The sequence below is a fragment of the Trypanosoma cruzi genome, genomic scaffold, assembly GCF_000209065.1.
Source record: "Trypanosoma cruzi strain CL Brener 1047053516657 genomic scaffold, whole genome shotgun sequence".
Classification (NCBI taxonomy): Eukaryota; Euglenozoa; class Kinetoplastea; order Trypanosomatida; family Trypanosomatidae; genus Trypanosoma; species Trypanosoma cruzi.
The window spans coordinates 8,719-21,440 of NW_001849436.1; the positions used below are offsets into that span (position 1 = coordinate 8,719).

General features: G+C 46.2%; 7 protein-coding genes across 7 annotated transcripts, besides 20 other annotated features; all 7 read right to left on the reverse strand.

Moving 5' to 3' along the window:
• Nucleotides 1-8,196: a sequence feature (heterozygous, Esmeraldo-like haplotype).
• Nucleotides 306-2,459, reverse strand: Tc00.1047053508089.10 (trans-sialidase, putative; the record flags this gene model as incomplete). The annotated part of the gene is made up of 1 exon (XM_802215.1): nucleotides 306-2,459. One exon carries the CDS (start codon nucleotides 2,457-2,459, stop codon nucleotides 306-308), a length of 2,154 nt encoding a protein of 717 aa, XP_807308.1.
• Nucleotides 428-506: a microsatellite.
• Nucleotides 2,697-2,786: a mobile genetic element.
• Nucleotides 2,782-2,814: a microsatellite.
• Nucleotides 2,880-2,930: a sequence feature (A-rich).
• Nucleotides 2,931-2,967: a microsatellite.
• Nucleotides 3,011-3,049: a microsatellite.
• Nucleotides 3,098-3,137: a microsatellite.
• Tc00.1047053508089.20 (UDP-glucoronosyl and UDP-glucosyl transferase, putative) lies at nucleotides 3,174-4,889 on the reverse strand (the record flags this gene model as incomplete). The annotated part of the gene is made up of 1 exon (XM_802216.1): nucleotides 3,174-4,889. The coding sequence occupies one exon, from the start codon at nucleotides 4,887-4,889 to the stop codon at nucleotides 3,174-3,176; it is 1,716 nt and encodes a 571-aa protein (XP_807309.1).
• Nucleotides 5,083-5,141: a sequence feature (T-rich).
• Nucleotides 5,238-5,284: a microsatellite.
• Nucleotides 5,389-5,424: a microsatellite.
• On the reverse strand, nucleotides 5,489-6,403 carry Tc00.1047053508089.30 (hypothetical protein, conserved; the record flags this gene model as incomplete). The annotated part of the gene is made up of 1 exon (XM_802217.1): nucleotides 5,489-6,403. The coding sequence occupies one exon, from the start codon at nucleotides 6,401-6,403 to the stop codon at nucleotides 5,489-5,491; it is 915 nt and encodes a 304-aa protein (XP_807310.1).
• Nucleotides 6,406-6,465: a microsatellite.
• Nucleotides 6,485-6,504: a microsatellite.
• Nucleotides 6,598-6,635: a microsatellite.
• Nucleotides 6,837-6,867: a sequence feature (AT_rich).
• On the reverse strand, nucleotides 6,928-8,454 carry Tc00.1047053508089.40 (hypothetical protein, conserved; the record flags this gene model as incomplete). The annotated part of the gene is made up of 1 exon (XM_802218.1): nucleotides 6,928-8,454. One exon carries the CDS (start codon nucleotides 8,452-8,454, stop codon nucleotides 6,928-6,930), a length of 1,527 nt encoding a protein of 508 aa, XP_807311.1.
• Nucleotides 8,197-8,606: a sequence feature (areas merged during assembly that could not be assigned to a particular haplotype. This can correspond to areas where the two haplotypes were merged or to regions with more than two copies in the genome that were merged during assembly.).
• Nucleotides 8,607-12,722: a sequence feature (heterozygous, Esmeraldo-like haplotype).
• Nucleotides 8,717-8,787: a microsatellite.
• On the reverse strand, nucleotides 8,807-10,324 carry Tc00.1047053508089.50 (hypothetical protein, conserved; the record flags this gene model as incomplete). The annotated part of the gene is made up of 1 exon (XM_802219.1): nucleotides 8,807-10,324. One exon carries the CDS (start codon nucleotides 10,322-10,324, stop codon nucleotides 8,807-8,809), a length of 1,518 nt encoding a protein of 505 aa, XP_807312.1.
• Nucleotides 10,685-10,708: a sequence feature (AT_rich).
• Tc00.1047053508089.60 (hypothetical protein, conserved) lies at nucleotides 10,767-11,597 on the reverse strand (the record flags this gene model as incomplete). Its single annotated transcript, XM_802220.1, has 1 exon — nucleotides 10,767-11,597. The coding sequence occupies one exon, from the start codon at nucleotides 11,595-11,597 to the stop codon at nucleotides 10,767-10,769; it is 831 nt and encodes a 276-aa protein (XP_807313.1).
• Nucleotides 11,644-11,664: a microsatellite.
• Nucleotides 11,851-12,564, reverse strand: Tc00.1047053508089.71 (uncharacterized protein; the record flags this gene model as incomplete). The annotated part of the gene is made up of 1 exon (XM_802221.1): nucleotides 11,851-12,564. The coding sequence occupies one exon, from the start codon at nucleotides 12,562-12,564 to the stop codon at nucleotides 11,851-11,853; it is 714 nt and encodes a 237-aa protein (XP_807314.1).

Here is a 12,722-nt window from a genome sequence, read left to right on the forward strand (position 1 = left end):
TGTTACATAAACCCTATCCTTCATACAATACATCCACTTATTTCCAAATAACTGAAAAAATATTTTGCTTTCCACACATTGTGGTATGAAGGTGCGGCTCTACATAAAAAAGAACGCTTTTGAGGACGCCCCGTGGTTTCCTTCTCAAAAGCTTGCCATTATCGCGAAACGCCAATAAAAAAAAAAAAAAAAGAAAGGTAAACATATATTCTGAAAGTGCAGGCACACAGCTACGGTGTGCTTAGTATCTCAACCACACATAAATATATATGAACTTATATAATGCATCTCTTCAGCCATATCAGTCAAAAATAAACAAGGACAAGCAGGTGCAGCACCAGAGCAGAAACATACACGAGATTCCTTCCACCAGCAGACACTGACGATGCATCGCCGCCAAAAGAGCTCGACGAATTACTGTGGGCACCGTCGTTGTCGTCTCCGTCGTCGCTGCTGTCCTTGTCTTCTCCGTCGTCGCTGCTGTCCTTGTCTTCTTCCACGCCATCAAGATCCTGGCTCAAGAACAAGGTCCTGATTTCCTTGGCATTCAGCTGACGGTTGTAAAGAAAAACGTTTTTCGCCGTCAAGTGGCTTTCCGTAGGCATATTACTGCTGTTATAACTGCCAATGTAGAAGTGGGAAATGTCAGGCGTGCCCTCGTCTGGCACAACGGTCTGCCCTGAACCCTTCAGGAGTACTCCATCAATGTACACGGAGCCCATTTTATTCGCCATCGTAAGAACCACGTGGTACTTCTTGTTCACCTCCCACGATCCCGTCGGCGTCGCCGGCGTTGATCCGTATATCGGCTGCCACTGGTGTTTCTCGTCGTACGAGAGCCCCAGGAGTTTTTCGCCGCCAGAAGAGTCCAGGCTCGCACCCAGCAGAGGAGTCGCGGCCCTCGGAACCTCGTGAATCGTCACTGACGCCACCAGCGTAAACTCGTAGTTTGCAAAGTGATACCGTTGATTCTGCCCCTGCTGGCTCACCGGCCAAAGCGCTCCTCCGCCAACCCCCGCAAACTTAAAGCCGTTCGGAACCTTCTCCGCATTTGCCGTGCTTGCGTTGACGCAGCGGTACGCATCCTCCCATACGTTTTGGGTGGCATTGTCGGACAAAAAGCCAGCAAGACCAACCGTGGTGACAGCAGGACCACAACCACGCTCTGACGACAAAGTGTCGGGATCAGCAGGGGTGCAAATGCTGGACAGGTGGCTGTCCCAATTCTTCCAGGACTGCAGCACGGATTTAATAATCATTAGCTCGCCAACCAGGCGCGCAAAAACAAGGCTGTACACCTCGTTAGTGTTGATCTCATGCAAACAGTACAGCTTATCATCCTTGTACAAGACGGAGCTGTAGGCGGAATTTTCATCACCAATGGATACTTGCCCAACGTTATAAATGTGCTGGTTATCCGTCAGCCAGAGGTTCAGTCGGTCGCGCAGCCACTTTCCCTTAAAATTCAGCGGGTGTGTGAAGAGCATCACACGCATTCCTTCGATGGTCACGGCAGTGAAGCTGCTCTGACTGCCGGGCTGGTCCGATTTTGGTGAGGGGCCCCACACACGCGAGAGCGTGCCGACAGCCTCCACCCACGGTTTCTCCATGTCACCGGAATTGTACACCAGACGGCGGCGATAGTCAACTCGAGTGTTTATGATGAATTTATTTTCCCACTCAAGAACCACAGGTTCGGAGCAGCCAAAATCGCTCCTACCCTCTGAGAAATTCCACGTCTTGCCCTCATCTGCCGAATAAAAGATCTTGGAGAAAAGCTCTTTTTTCATGTTCGTAACCTGCACAGGGTACACAAGATTCCCGTTGGACGCCACAGTGGCAACACCTGCACCGCCGAGAAATTGCTTTGTGGGTATTCCTTCCATGTATGCCGGGAAAAATTCCTTCAGTGACACGGGGCTCCCCCATGTGATATTCGCAGTTGTCTTGCCGTCTGCAGTGGACTTCGTAACCACACCAACGGCAAGCAGAATATCCCAGTCGCTTCCATCAGGCTGCCAAGTCCAGTAGCTTCCCGATTTATTGTAGCTTCCAACCAGGACGTAAAGCTTGTTGCCCTTCACAATCACTGTGGGATCCACCACACGAGAAACAGACGATACACGACTGTTTTTGATGCCAATTTGAGTCTCCCACGTCTCCCCATCGTCCACGCTGTACTTCACTACCGTATCAATGAGGGAGTTGTCATTGGATGACCTGTAGCGAGCGTCTGCAATGGCAACCATCACCCCGTCCACATTAACAAGGGCGGGGAGGCGGAACGAGTGGACAACCCGCTCGGTGACTTTGCCCTTGTCTTCAAACGGCACCGTCGAATTCTTACGCTTAAACAGTTCAATTCGACTCGATTCGGGTGCCAGGGCATGAGCAGGTACATTGGGGCAAAAATTCAAAGGGAAAAACAAAACAAGCACGTAAAGGAGCAATTGGGGCATTCTTTTCACCTTGACGCCTGAATTTTGGCTCGTGATTGATATTTCCGTGTGAAGGTAAAGCCTGTTTAATTACGTTGAATATTTGCCTGTGCTGCTGGCTTAATCCTGAGCTTGTCTATATAAATAGAACGGAAGAAAAGAAGGGGGCAATAGAGAGGCATTGGCCTTGGCATTACCCTCGATGTTTATCCCAAGTATATATTCCGATAACCTCTCTCTCATGACACGGTGTAATTTGTTAGAATTGGAGATATTATTCCCTAAAAAGCGGAATGCTTTGGGACCCCTCCAGCCACAAGACCCCGCCGCCAGCGGTGGGCATCAAAACAAAACAAAACAAACAAAACAACAACAACAAAAAGTAATAAAATGAAACTCATCTGATCGTCATCGGTTCTTTTGATTCTTTCCATCGCAGTCAACCAAAAATTAAAAAGAGAACAAAAAACAAAAAACAAAAGAAAAAACAAAAGAGAGGAATAGAGAAAGACAGAGAGAGAGAGAGAGAAGAAAAGAATCGCACATAAAAATGTCCTCCTTTTTATCACTGATATATATATATATATGTATGTATGCATGCATGCATATATTTTGGGCAGTCATCCTTGCCGTCATTGCTCTCTTCACAAGAGTTTCAGAAGAAAAAAAAAGAAAAAAAAGAAAAAAAAGAAAACAAAAGTAAAAGCGTAAATGCGGAGAAACGGACGTCTCATGTCAATCCGTCTTCTCACGTTGTGTTGGTCTTGGGGAGACGCTAAAGTGTGATACCTTCTTTAGGGGTAAAGTTTTGTTTGACCGCATGATTCTTCCAAGACAAAATAGCCATTTTCCAATGCAGTTAAAAACAAAAAGCCATAACGGGACAAGTACAAGAAACCATAAAAATAAAATATCAAGTTGTGCCTTACGAATTGGACGTGTTTCCAATTCCACATCCTCGTTAAATATAACACATCGTTCAAGAGATTCATTTCTTCTAAGAAGTTGATTGCGGTAACGACTTTCAATAATGTCAACAGCCCTTTCTGCACCACCAAGGAAGTTGGAAATACGAATAAGTTGTTTCATTTTTTCTTTTATTTGTTCCAAATGTTGCACAACCCATTGTATTGCATGTAATAAATCCTCAATATTAAATACATCTTTATGTCCTACGTATTTTCCCACACCTGCTTCTTCTAAACGTTGACAAACGTCGGGTTGATCGGCAAAGAAAGGGATACCAACAACGGGTAATTGTGCCTCAACTGCTTCATGTATGGAGGTATCACCACAATGTGATATAAATACCATCAGATTCTTATGACGCATAATTTCCATAGGAGAAAGAAAATAGGAACGAATAAATAATTTCTCTTTCATTTTTCTTAAGTATCCTTTCGGAAGATCTTTTTTTTGTGTATCTTTCATCTTCCAAATGACACAATACGGAAGTTGTTCAAGTGCCTTGGCAATACGATCAACTTGGCGAGGATTAAGGGAAACCAATGTCCCAAAGTTAACATAAATGGCACCTGTTGTACAATGATGTAGAAATGTGGCAAGTTCCTTTTCCATGGGTGGAATGTGGTCTTTCTTAAAAGACAGTAATCCCAGTGGATGGAAATTAGGGCATAATTCCTGTGGAATATCCAACCCCCAAATAAAAGGCAGTAACACCGTGTCATAGAATCCTCCCAACTCATTCCAATTACGAAGGGGCGGAATATTGTAAAGTGCTCGTTGGCTATTAAAGGGATCTAATGAAGGAGGAAATACTAAAAACGCGCTCAATGAAATATAATTTAACAATCGTTGTCCGATGTTCATTCGTGCAGGAAAGCCACTTCCCATATTTGGAATACGGTTGTTGATACCTAACTGAATGGATGATGTTAATGGAATGGAAATTACAGATGGGATATCCAATGCACGTGCTACAGACCCACCAACAATGGTATTTGCATCACTAATTAATACACTTAATGGACGCTTGGCATGTAACTTCTGGGCTTCTTTAAGATAATCACCAAGATGTAAAGTATGATGACGAACGGTTTCCCCCAAAAAGCCAAACAACGTCTTCTGGGGATAAGGTTCAAGGCTCATTTTCTCAAAAAAAGTAGGATCCCTGAATGCGCCGCGTGAGGGAATTATAATGCAATTTGTTGTGTTCTCATCATGATGCATCATCATCTCCTCACACCATAGAGGGTTTTCAACAAAATATGTAACATGGTGTCCACGTTCTGTAAAGGCTTCTCCAACAGATCGCAACGGCCTCCAATGACCATAAAGGGGAATGCACATGATCCCAACATGCATGGGGGACGCATTGGGCACGAGTGGATCCAGCAGGGATCCTGTCACCGTGGATATGGGCCCAATAAGCATGACATTTAGCGTCAACACGCACCATAAACATATTTTTGTAATAAAAAAGAATTTCATTGTTTGTATCTAACTAACTTTACTTTTTCCTTTCCCCCCCCCCCCTTTATTTTTTTGCTTTTAATTTATTGCGCTCTCGCAGTTGGAAGAAAAAAAGAAAAAAAAAAAAAGTGACTGACAACGAGGGGCAGAGAAGAAGGCGGAGTAAAAAATGAGAACCGCAGGACCCCCACACACACTTCACCTGCCCCCATTTTCTTTTTTTTTGGTTCCTCGTTTTCCCTCCTCCTTCTTTCTTTCTTCTTTTTTATTGCGTCAATAAAATTTTTGTTGCCTTTTCATATCAGAAATAACAGAAATAAAATCGGTAAAAAAGAAAGAAAAATTTAGTGGACATAAGACGCCTCCTTTTTTTTATTATTTATTTATTTATTCCTTTTTTTTTTTTTTTTTTTCCCTCAAATCTCTTCTTTTCTCCAATTTTTATCGCTTTCTTTTCTTTTGTGAGAGAGAGAGTGTGTGTATAGTTTAGTTTTTTCTTTAAATAATAATAAATAATAAAAAAAAAAAAAAAAAAAGAACAGGAAAACAAAAACAGACGGCAGAATTGCCTACGGTGAACTCATTTCACAGGCAAAGCAGGCATCATCATCATCATGTTAACAGATCTTTGCTTGTGAAAAGTCCATTTCTGGGTGTGCCGCCATAAATTTTGCCAGCATGTCCCGCTTCTGCTGCTCCTCCGACGTTGGCAAACCCATCGCTTTCTGACGCTGATCGTACATCATCTTCTCCACCGTCTGTCGCGTTTCACTGTCAAGATCATCTAACTTGGAATTCTCCGGCACCACCTTCTGTAGATCGATTTCCGCATCACCGGCAATGACGGTCTTCCACCATTCCATCTGATTCATTTTCGTGAGCGTGATAACAACCGTAGAACCATCCTCTATAGTCCACATGCACTCTTCAGCCTTTACGGCGGCGTAGAGATCACCATTCACAATGGGCGTTTTCTCTTTCATTCCAACACGCATATGGCGCTGCTGCAGCACGATATCAAGGTCTCTTCCCTTGGCATTTGCAATGGGTAACGGCACTCGCACCTCCACCTCCTGCAGAGTTTGGGAAAACATATAATGCTCGTAGTCAAATCCATTGCCCGCGGTCGGAGGAAGTCCCTTTGGCTTCATACCATCCTCGTCCTCCTTGGCGTTGGCTACCGCATTGGCCGCCTTCTCCATTTCCGCCTTGCGCTTGGCGGCCTCTGCTGCTGCTTTAGCGGCTGCCTTGGATGCCGCTTCTTCCTCGTCCTCCAACACCTCCACTCGTGAAGCAGCGGCTTTCTGCTTTCGTAGCGCTTCCTCTGTCTGCTTCTTCTGCAGCCTCTCTTCGGCTCGCACTAGATGACGCTCCAGAGCCCGCTGTACCGACTCGCGAGCCTTTTGCGGCTGCGTGAAAAAGTCTGTTTTCCTCCCAAGAAAGGAGAAGAAGGTGTCAAGGATGGAATCAATCCCATCGTGTTGCTGGGCAATAGCCAACAGCATGCTGTCAAATCGTTCATCAGCCGACATCGCTGTCCGTCTGTCTGTCTGTCTCTTTTTCTCTCTTTCTCTCTCTGTGTGTGTGTGTTTGTGCAATCACCGCCCTCCCCCTTTTTTTTTTTTTTTTTTTTGTGACAGCGTTCGTCCACAAGATACGCACGACACGGGTTTCAACCCCACAACAAAACAAAACAACAAAAGCAACAAGAGAGATAAATAAAGGGAGAAGAAAGAAGAAGAAGAAGAAGAAGAGGGAAAAAAAATACAAAATCCATACAATTAGATAGATGAAAAAACAAAAAACAAAAACAACAACACACACAATGACAACTAGAGGAGGAGTTGTGTGTGTATGTGGAGGAAACACTGCACCCGTATACGCATGCATTTCCATCACTCTGTAAACCGCCAACAAAACAAACAACATGTAACTTCAAAGATTCAAAAAGGAGGAGGAAAAAGGAAAAAAAAATATATATATATATTTTTTAAATCCCTCCTCACAAAATGAGTGGGATTGTGCAGGGATCGTGGGGTGCATATCACCGGGAGCATTACGACATCGCAGCTGGAGGTGAATGCACCGCACTAAGAAGCACAGACCATCGCCTTAACAGTTCATTAAATAATGAAAAAAAAGGATAATCAGAGCTTTGCAACAATCTCAATACCTGTTTCATCTGTACCAAAGCAGCAGCACGTGAAATATCGTTGCAGCAACACGGAATTGTTCCGTTTTGAAGAAGTGAGGAAAATGTCACATCGCGAAGGGCCAGAAACGGCATTATTTTCATTTCCACCTCCATGGCATTCCAAAGTCCTTCTAACATTTCCCACTGGGGGCTTTTCTTCCCAAACTCATTGTAAAGACGTAAAACAAAGTCTCCAATTGACGCGGCAGATGCACGTTGTCGATGCAGATGATTCTGAACGAGGCATATGTACATACGCTGCAGGCTAAGTCGCCGAAAGGTGGTGAGTTCATTCAGCCGCACCCACGCCTTTCCCCAATCATCCTCAAAAAATTGAATAAATACCCGAGTCACAGCCCGACTGGCAAACAGATAAAAACGCAAGGTAAGGGATTGATCAATAAGACCCCACCAAGCCTTGCAGACTAAACAGGCAGTAGAAAGTGCACGAGGAGAAAGATATTCCAAAATAATCCCTTGTACCGCATACGGAATGGGAACAACACCAAGCGAGAACTTACCGCCATTCAGGTGAGTTTGGGACGTTGAAGATATTCTTCTATTTTTTTCCACCGCCGCCTCCATCACATCATCATCGTCTACCCCGCGCCCTCGCTTCCTCGGAGTCGGCTGTGCAGCATACGAAACTAAAATGGCATCCTCATCCGCCGCAGCTTCACACATGGTGCTACGGTAAACAAATGCACCATTCGTGAGAATAGAGAGTGTGCGTGAGTTCTGTGATGCCCACCAATACCAGGTGGGTTTCTGCGTTGCCTTCCTTGCGCAAGATCGTAACCAGGGTAGGAGGGGTAACGCATGCTGTTGCACTACCCTGTTTTTCTTCCTCAAAGACATTTCCCCTTTGGCCTGAGAGTGAAGAAGTGCCCTCGAAAGATTTAACAACAACAGAGCAATATTGGAGCTCAATGGTTGATTTTTATCTTCGTCATCATGCATCTCGCGGAGGTATGGTGTGGTCTCAAAGAGTGTACATAACGTTCGGCGAATGGACATCATATCAATGCTCCGATCCAAATAAAAGTTAAGAAATGAAAGCAGAATCGGCCCTAAAATCTCCTCTGAGAGCCCATCATCAAATTCCGTCATGTCTTCTTGCAGGTGATGCAAGGCGTTTGCCAAATCATCGGTCCGTCGTGCAGAAGAAGTGCCATCGTTCGCATTCTCGCTCCTCTGTGCGGTATCCAAAGCATGTTTTAAGTGAAAAAACAAAGTAAATGTACTGTTGGTATGAAGCAACACATCCATGAGTGAAAGCGTGTCAGTCGGAATGGTTCCCTCCCGTGCAACTTCGCCATGCCTACCGCGTTGAATAAACTGAAATCGCTTCAGGAAGGAAACAGACGAGTCGCTAAAAAGGTGAGGCATGGCTTCTCATTTTCCACAGAATAACAACCAAAACAACAACCCTACACCCACCCGCCATTAAAAAGAAAAGAAAGGGAAGGAAAAGAGGGAAAAACCAAGCCAACATATTTCAAAACTAAGGGAACAGGAGGGGAGGGGGGGGAGTGTGATTGTGCGAGCGGAACTTTGCTTAGGCAACGATCCACGGAAAGCAACCCACAGTCAGCAAGAAGAAAAGAGGATTGCGTAAACTAACGGGGAAGGCTTCCGTTGTGCCAATGTGAACAACAACAACAAAATAACATATTGACAATTAATCAAAAGAAAAACAACAACAACAAAAAAAAAAAAACACACATCAGTTGATAACCTCCTACAAGTGGGAGAAATCGACAATATCTGTCGTCTCGTGGGAAGCCCAATTGGAGATGCGCTGCTTGACCTTTGCTGGGTCTTGCTGTTTGTAGAAAATTGGCTGTTGAAACTCCTTCACGAGATGATTGCGGTCCTGCATAAACTCATGAAATGCCGAGAGACCCACCATGCCTCCTGACCACGGAGTTGCACCAACTGCATCGTTATTCCCTAAACGTACTAACAACCGCGGAATGGCCATGCGCTGCGGTTGAACACCATCACGTGAGCTCAAAAAACGTTCTGTCGGGTTGTACACTACCGAATTCAGTCCGCGAAATATGGTGCGTACTTGCACATCGCTCGATCCATAGCTCCGCACCCACGGGAGATTGTTGCAACGCCCAGGGGCCCATATATTTGGACGCTTGTACAATTGCATCAACGTACTGACACGATAGTGACCATCGGGTGCCTCATGCTCCTGCAGAATGTTGCACTTCCCTTTTCCTGCCTGAATGCATCGTGGTACATCGCCAATGGTTGAAAAAACATAGTCAAATTCCTCTTCGCCAGAGGATTCTACCTTGTCACCGGTCAAGTGCGGTTCACGGCGTCCAAAATACGCCTGACTCACAATGGACTGCTGCGGAGCCGGTTCAAAGTGTAATTTGTCGTACCGAACCATAAACCGTGCCGGTTCCGCCGGCGGCCTAACAAACCCCAACAACCGCGTCAACACTGAAGAGGAATTTAAATCAATACGCTTGCCGTTTGAATCGCATCCATCGACATCTGTCACACGTGTACAGAGGTGTAATGAAAGATTCTTGCATTTCTGCAGGGCTTTAACTGCGTACTTACGGCTCGTGGTTGGTAGGGCGGGGATAAGTTCCGACTTGGAGTGGTACAAATGCACCTGCATCTCGGGCCTATTACGCGCCAGATCCATCGCCAGCGACGTACCAACAGGCCCTCCGCCAAGTACCGCCACCTTCTTGCAGGTACCGAGAAACTGATTAAAGTGCCTCAGCTCTTGCACGCGACCGGCGATGGTGCGCTGCTTTGTCGCAAAGGGAAAGGGCTTGCGCTCACCCGGGGCGATAAAAAGAAGGTCGTATGACACACGACGACCGTCGCGTAACGTGACCGCCTCTTCATCAACGCCGTCCACCGTGCCCGTTAAAACGTTACTTCTTTTTAAGTAATAGCGATGAAGGATAAAAAGCCGGCGGCATGCCTCCTCATTCAGTTCACTCCACGGATTTGCCACGATGGGAATGATGTCATTTGTAAGCTCAAAGTAATTCTTTTCGTCAATAAGTGTGACATCAAACATGCTGTCAAACATGTACGCCAGCTTTGACCCCGTGTATCCACCACCGACAATTACACAACGCACAGGAAAAACGTCCTTGCTTGGGTCCAGAATAAGTTCCAGCGTCGGTGCGGTTGCCGCGAGGGTCGTTCTTATATTTGAGCGACATGCTGAGACGACACCGCCAACAACAGTACCCAGGAAGAGACGCCAGAGCATGCTTGAATGCTAAATAAAAGAAGGGAAAAAGAGAATGGGAGTTGATGTTTCAATAAAGGATGGTATCAACTCGGTTGAATCAAAAATAAAAACTCCTTTTCTTCCCATAATAATAATAATAATAGAACAGCAACAGAAATGTGAAGAAAAGGGAAGTGAGCTATCGTGGCACGTGCAATGGAGACACGACACGTCTTCATTGCCCCCCCCTCCCCTCCATGTGAGCTTTGCACTACTAAGACACAAACACACAGTATCGTTGCGACGCACATTTCCGTCCACTGACGGATTCGTTTTTGGATTTTAAGCGTACGTTTTGCCTGTCGCTCTGTAATGACCCTCAACACCGCCCTATCAGACTTTTTATTTATTTAATTATTTATTCTTCTCAGCCCCCTCTCTTTCTCCTGGTACGGTGGTACGAGAACTTCAGTCCTTTCCTTCACTCCCTCTTCGCGGCCAGAAACTGCAACACTGTAAGGAGATCCAGCGCCGTCCTTCCCAAGGTGGACTCCACCAGACGTGTTTGCTTCACTACACGATGCAACGCTGGCATGTTAACTTCCAACTCAACATCAAAAGAAACGTGCGGGGCACTAATAAACGGCACCTGTAGCTCAGGCGACCACGGCCGCACAAAGCGAGAGTGATCTGTGAAGGAGCGAACCATTGCCATGTCCACCGAGAGGAACGGATCGATCCGAACAGACTTGCGCTGCCGCAGTCGAGAGATGTTTGGTGTAAACGACTCCCATTTTGCCTGGTTCCACGTCTCCCTATCAATCGTTTTCTCCCGTGAGACCGACACACGAAAGTCTGCACCCCACCCCGGGCAACGCACATCATGCGAAAAAATTCGCTCCTTCTCTACTATCGTCAATAGATGACCACTGTTACATGCTTCATTCATGGCGTACTCTAGACGATCCTTTCCCACCGTTCGTACCGACAATACCGTTGAAGAGCGCGGTGGCATGGAGGCACCTATAGTTTTCAATGTTTCATGCGCCGCAATGAAACTTGGTTGCGCTACCCCAGCAAAGAAAAAGAAAGGTGTAGTCGATTGTCCATCTAACAGGGCTGGAGTGAGAGTATGGGTTGGAAACGGGTGCGCGTAGGTGTGCTTCGATGCTGAAAAGGTCCCGAGGCGGCACTCAAACTCAACTGACATACCAGCTGACATCTCACGACGATAGAAATCGAGCGCACGCTTTAACGCATCGCTAAGGACCTGCAAGAGAGGGTCACGATACGCCGGTATACGGTGCAGCATTAAGGCCACTTCAGTTTTACTCCCAATAAAACCAGAAAAAAAAAAAAGAGAGAGAGAGAGAGAGAGAAGCTTTAATTATAATATTCACGTACACAAGAACACACACACAAAAAAAAAAAACTCAAAGAAACCCTTAATTTTTCAGTTGATCTTGAGGAACTCTCATCACCTCAAGATGGAAAGAGGGAGGCCTACTCCCCTCTCTAGTCTATTCTTCTCTAACAATGTCCCGCCTTTTGACCGTTTACGTTTCTTACGAGCTACTTGAAGATGTACTTCTCTCAAAAGAGGAGCTCCCGCTACTTCTGCTCGGTTTCACCCGCTTCACAACCGGTAATGCCGCGTGGGGAACTCCCGTCGCAGCCAACACCACCCCACTGCTGTATGATGGGCCCACAGGCACAGCCGGTGGAGGGGGCGTATATGGAGGTCCACTGAGCCGGGGTTCTAGGCCTATTGTTGTGGGAGGTGGTGCTTGTTGTTGTGATGCGCGCGAAAAATCCACCGGAACTGCCACTGGAACGCTCGGATATGACGATAACGGTGGCGGATGTCCTGATTCCGACCGTGACACAATCGAGGGCGTGGATACACTTGTTCCCAGTGCGGTTGACGCTGCGTTGACACTTGAAGACGGTGCGTTTGCCACGCTTATCAAAGCCTCTTTTTTGCCATCATCCGGATGGGTGCTTGAATGTAGCCAGGCAGGAAAAGGCGTTGGTGCGGATTTTGTTACAGGGTTTGTGGGAGCAGGCAGTGATTGCTTGGCGAGATTTTGCGGAACGATAGTCGGACCGGGGGGCCCGTACTTTGCCAGTAACATTTCACTCGTCATTGTAGTTGCCTTGTCTGCGGACACAGAACCCAAGTTCAGCGAGGGTGAAGTAACCGAAGGTGTATTCAACTGTGCGTTCGTGCTAAGGGAGGTGTAAGAGTTACTGACGTAAGGAGGAGTTGTATGGATCATTCCCAAAGGCTTTGGAGCCGCCTCTAAAACAGGCAGAGGGACCGGAACTGGAACATGCAGTGGCGTCAATTGCGTCGATTTAATGTCCTCTTTTTCCGTCTTCTGTTGCTGTTGCTGTTTTTGCTGTAATGGCGGCGGTGCAATCACAGGAGCGCTGA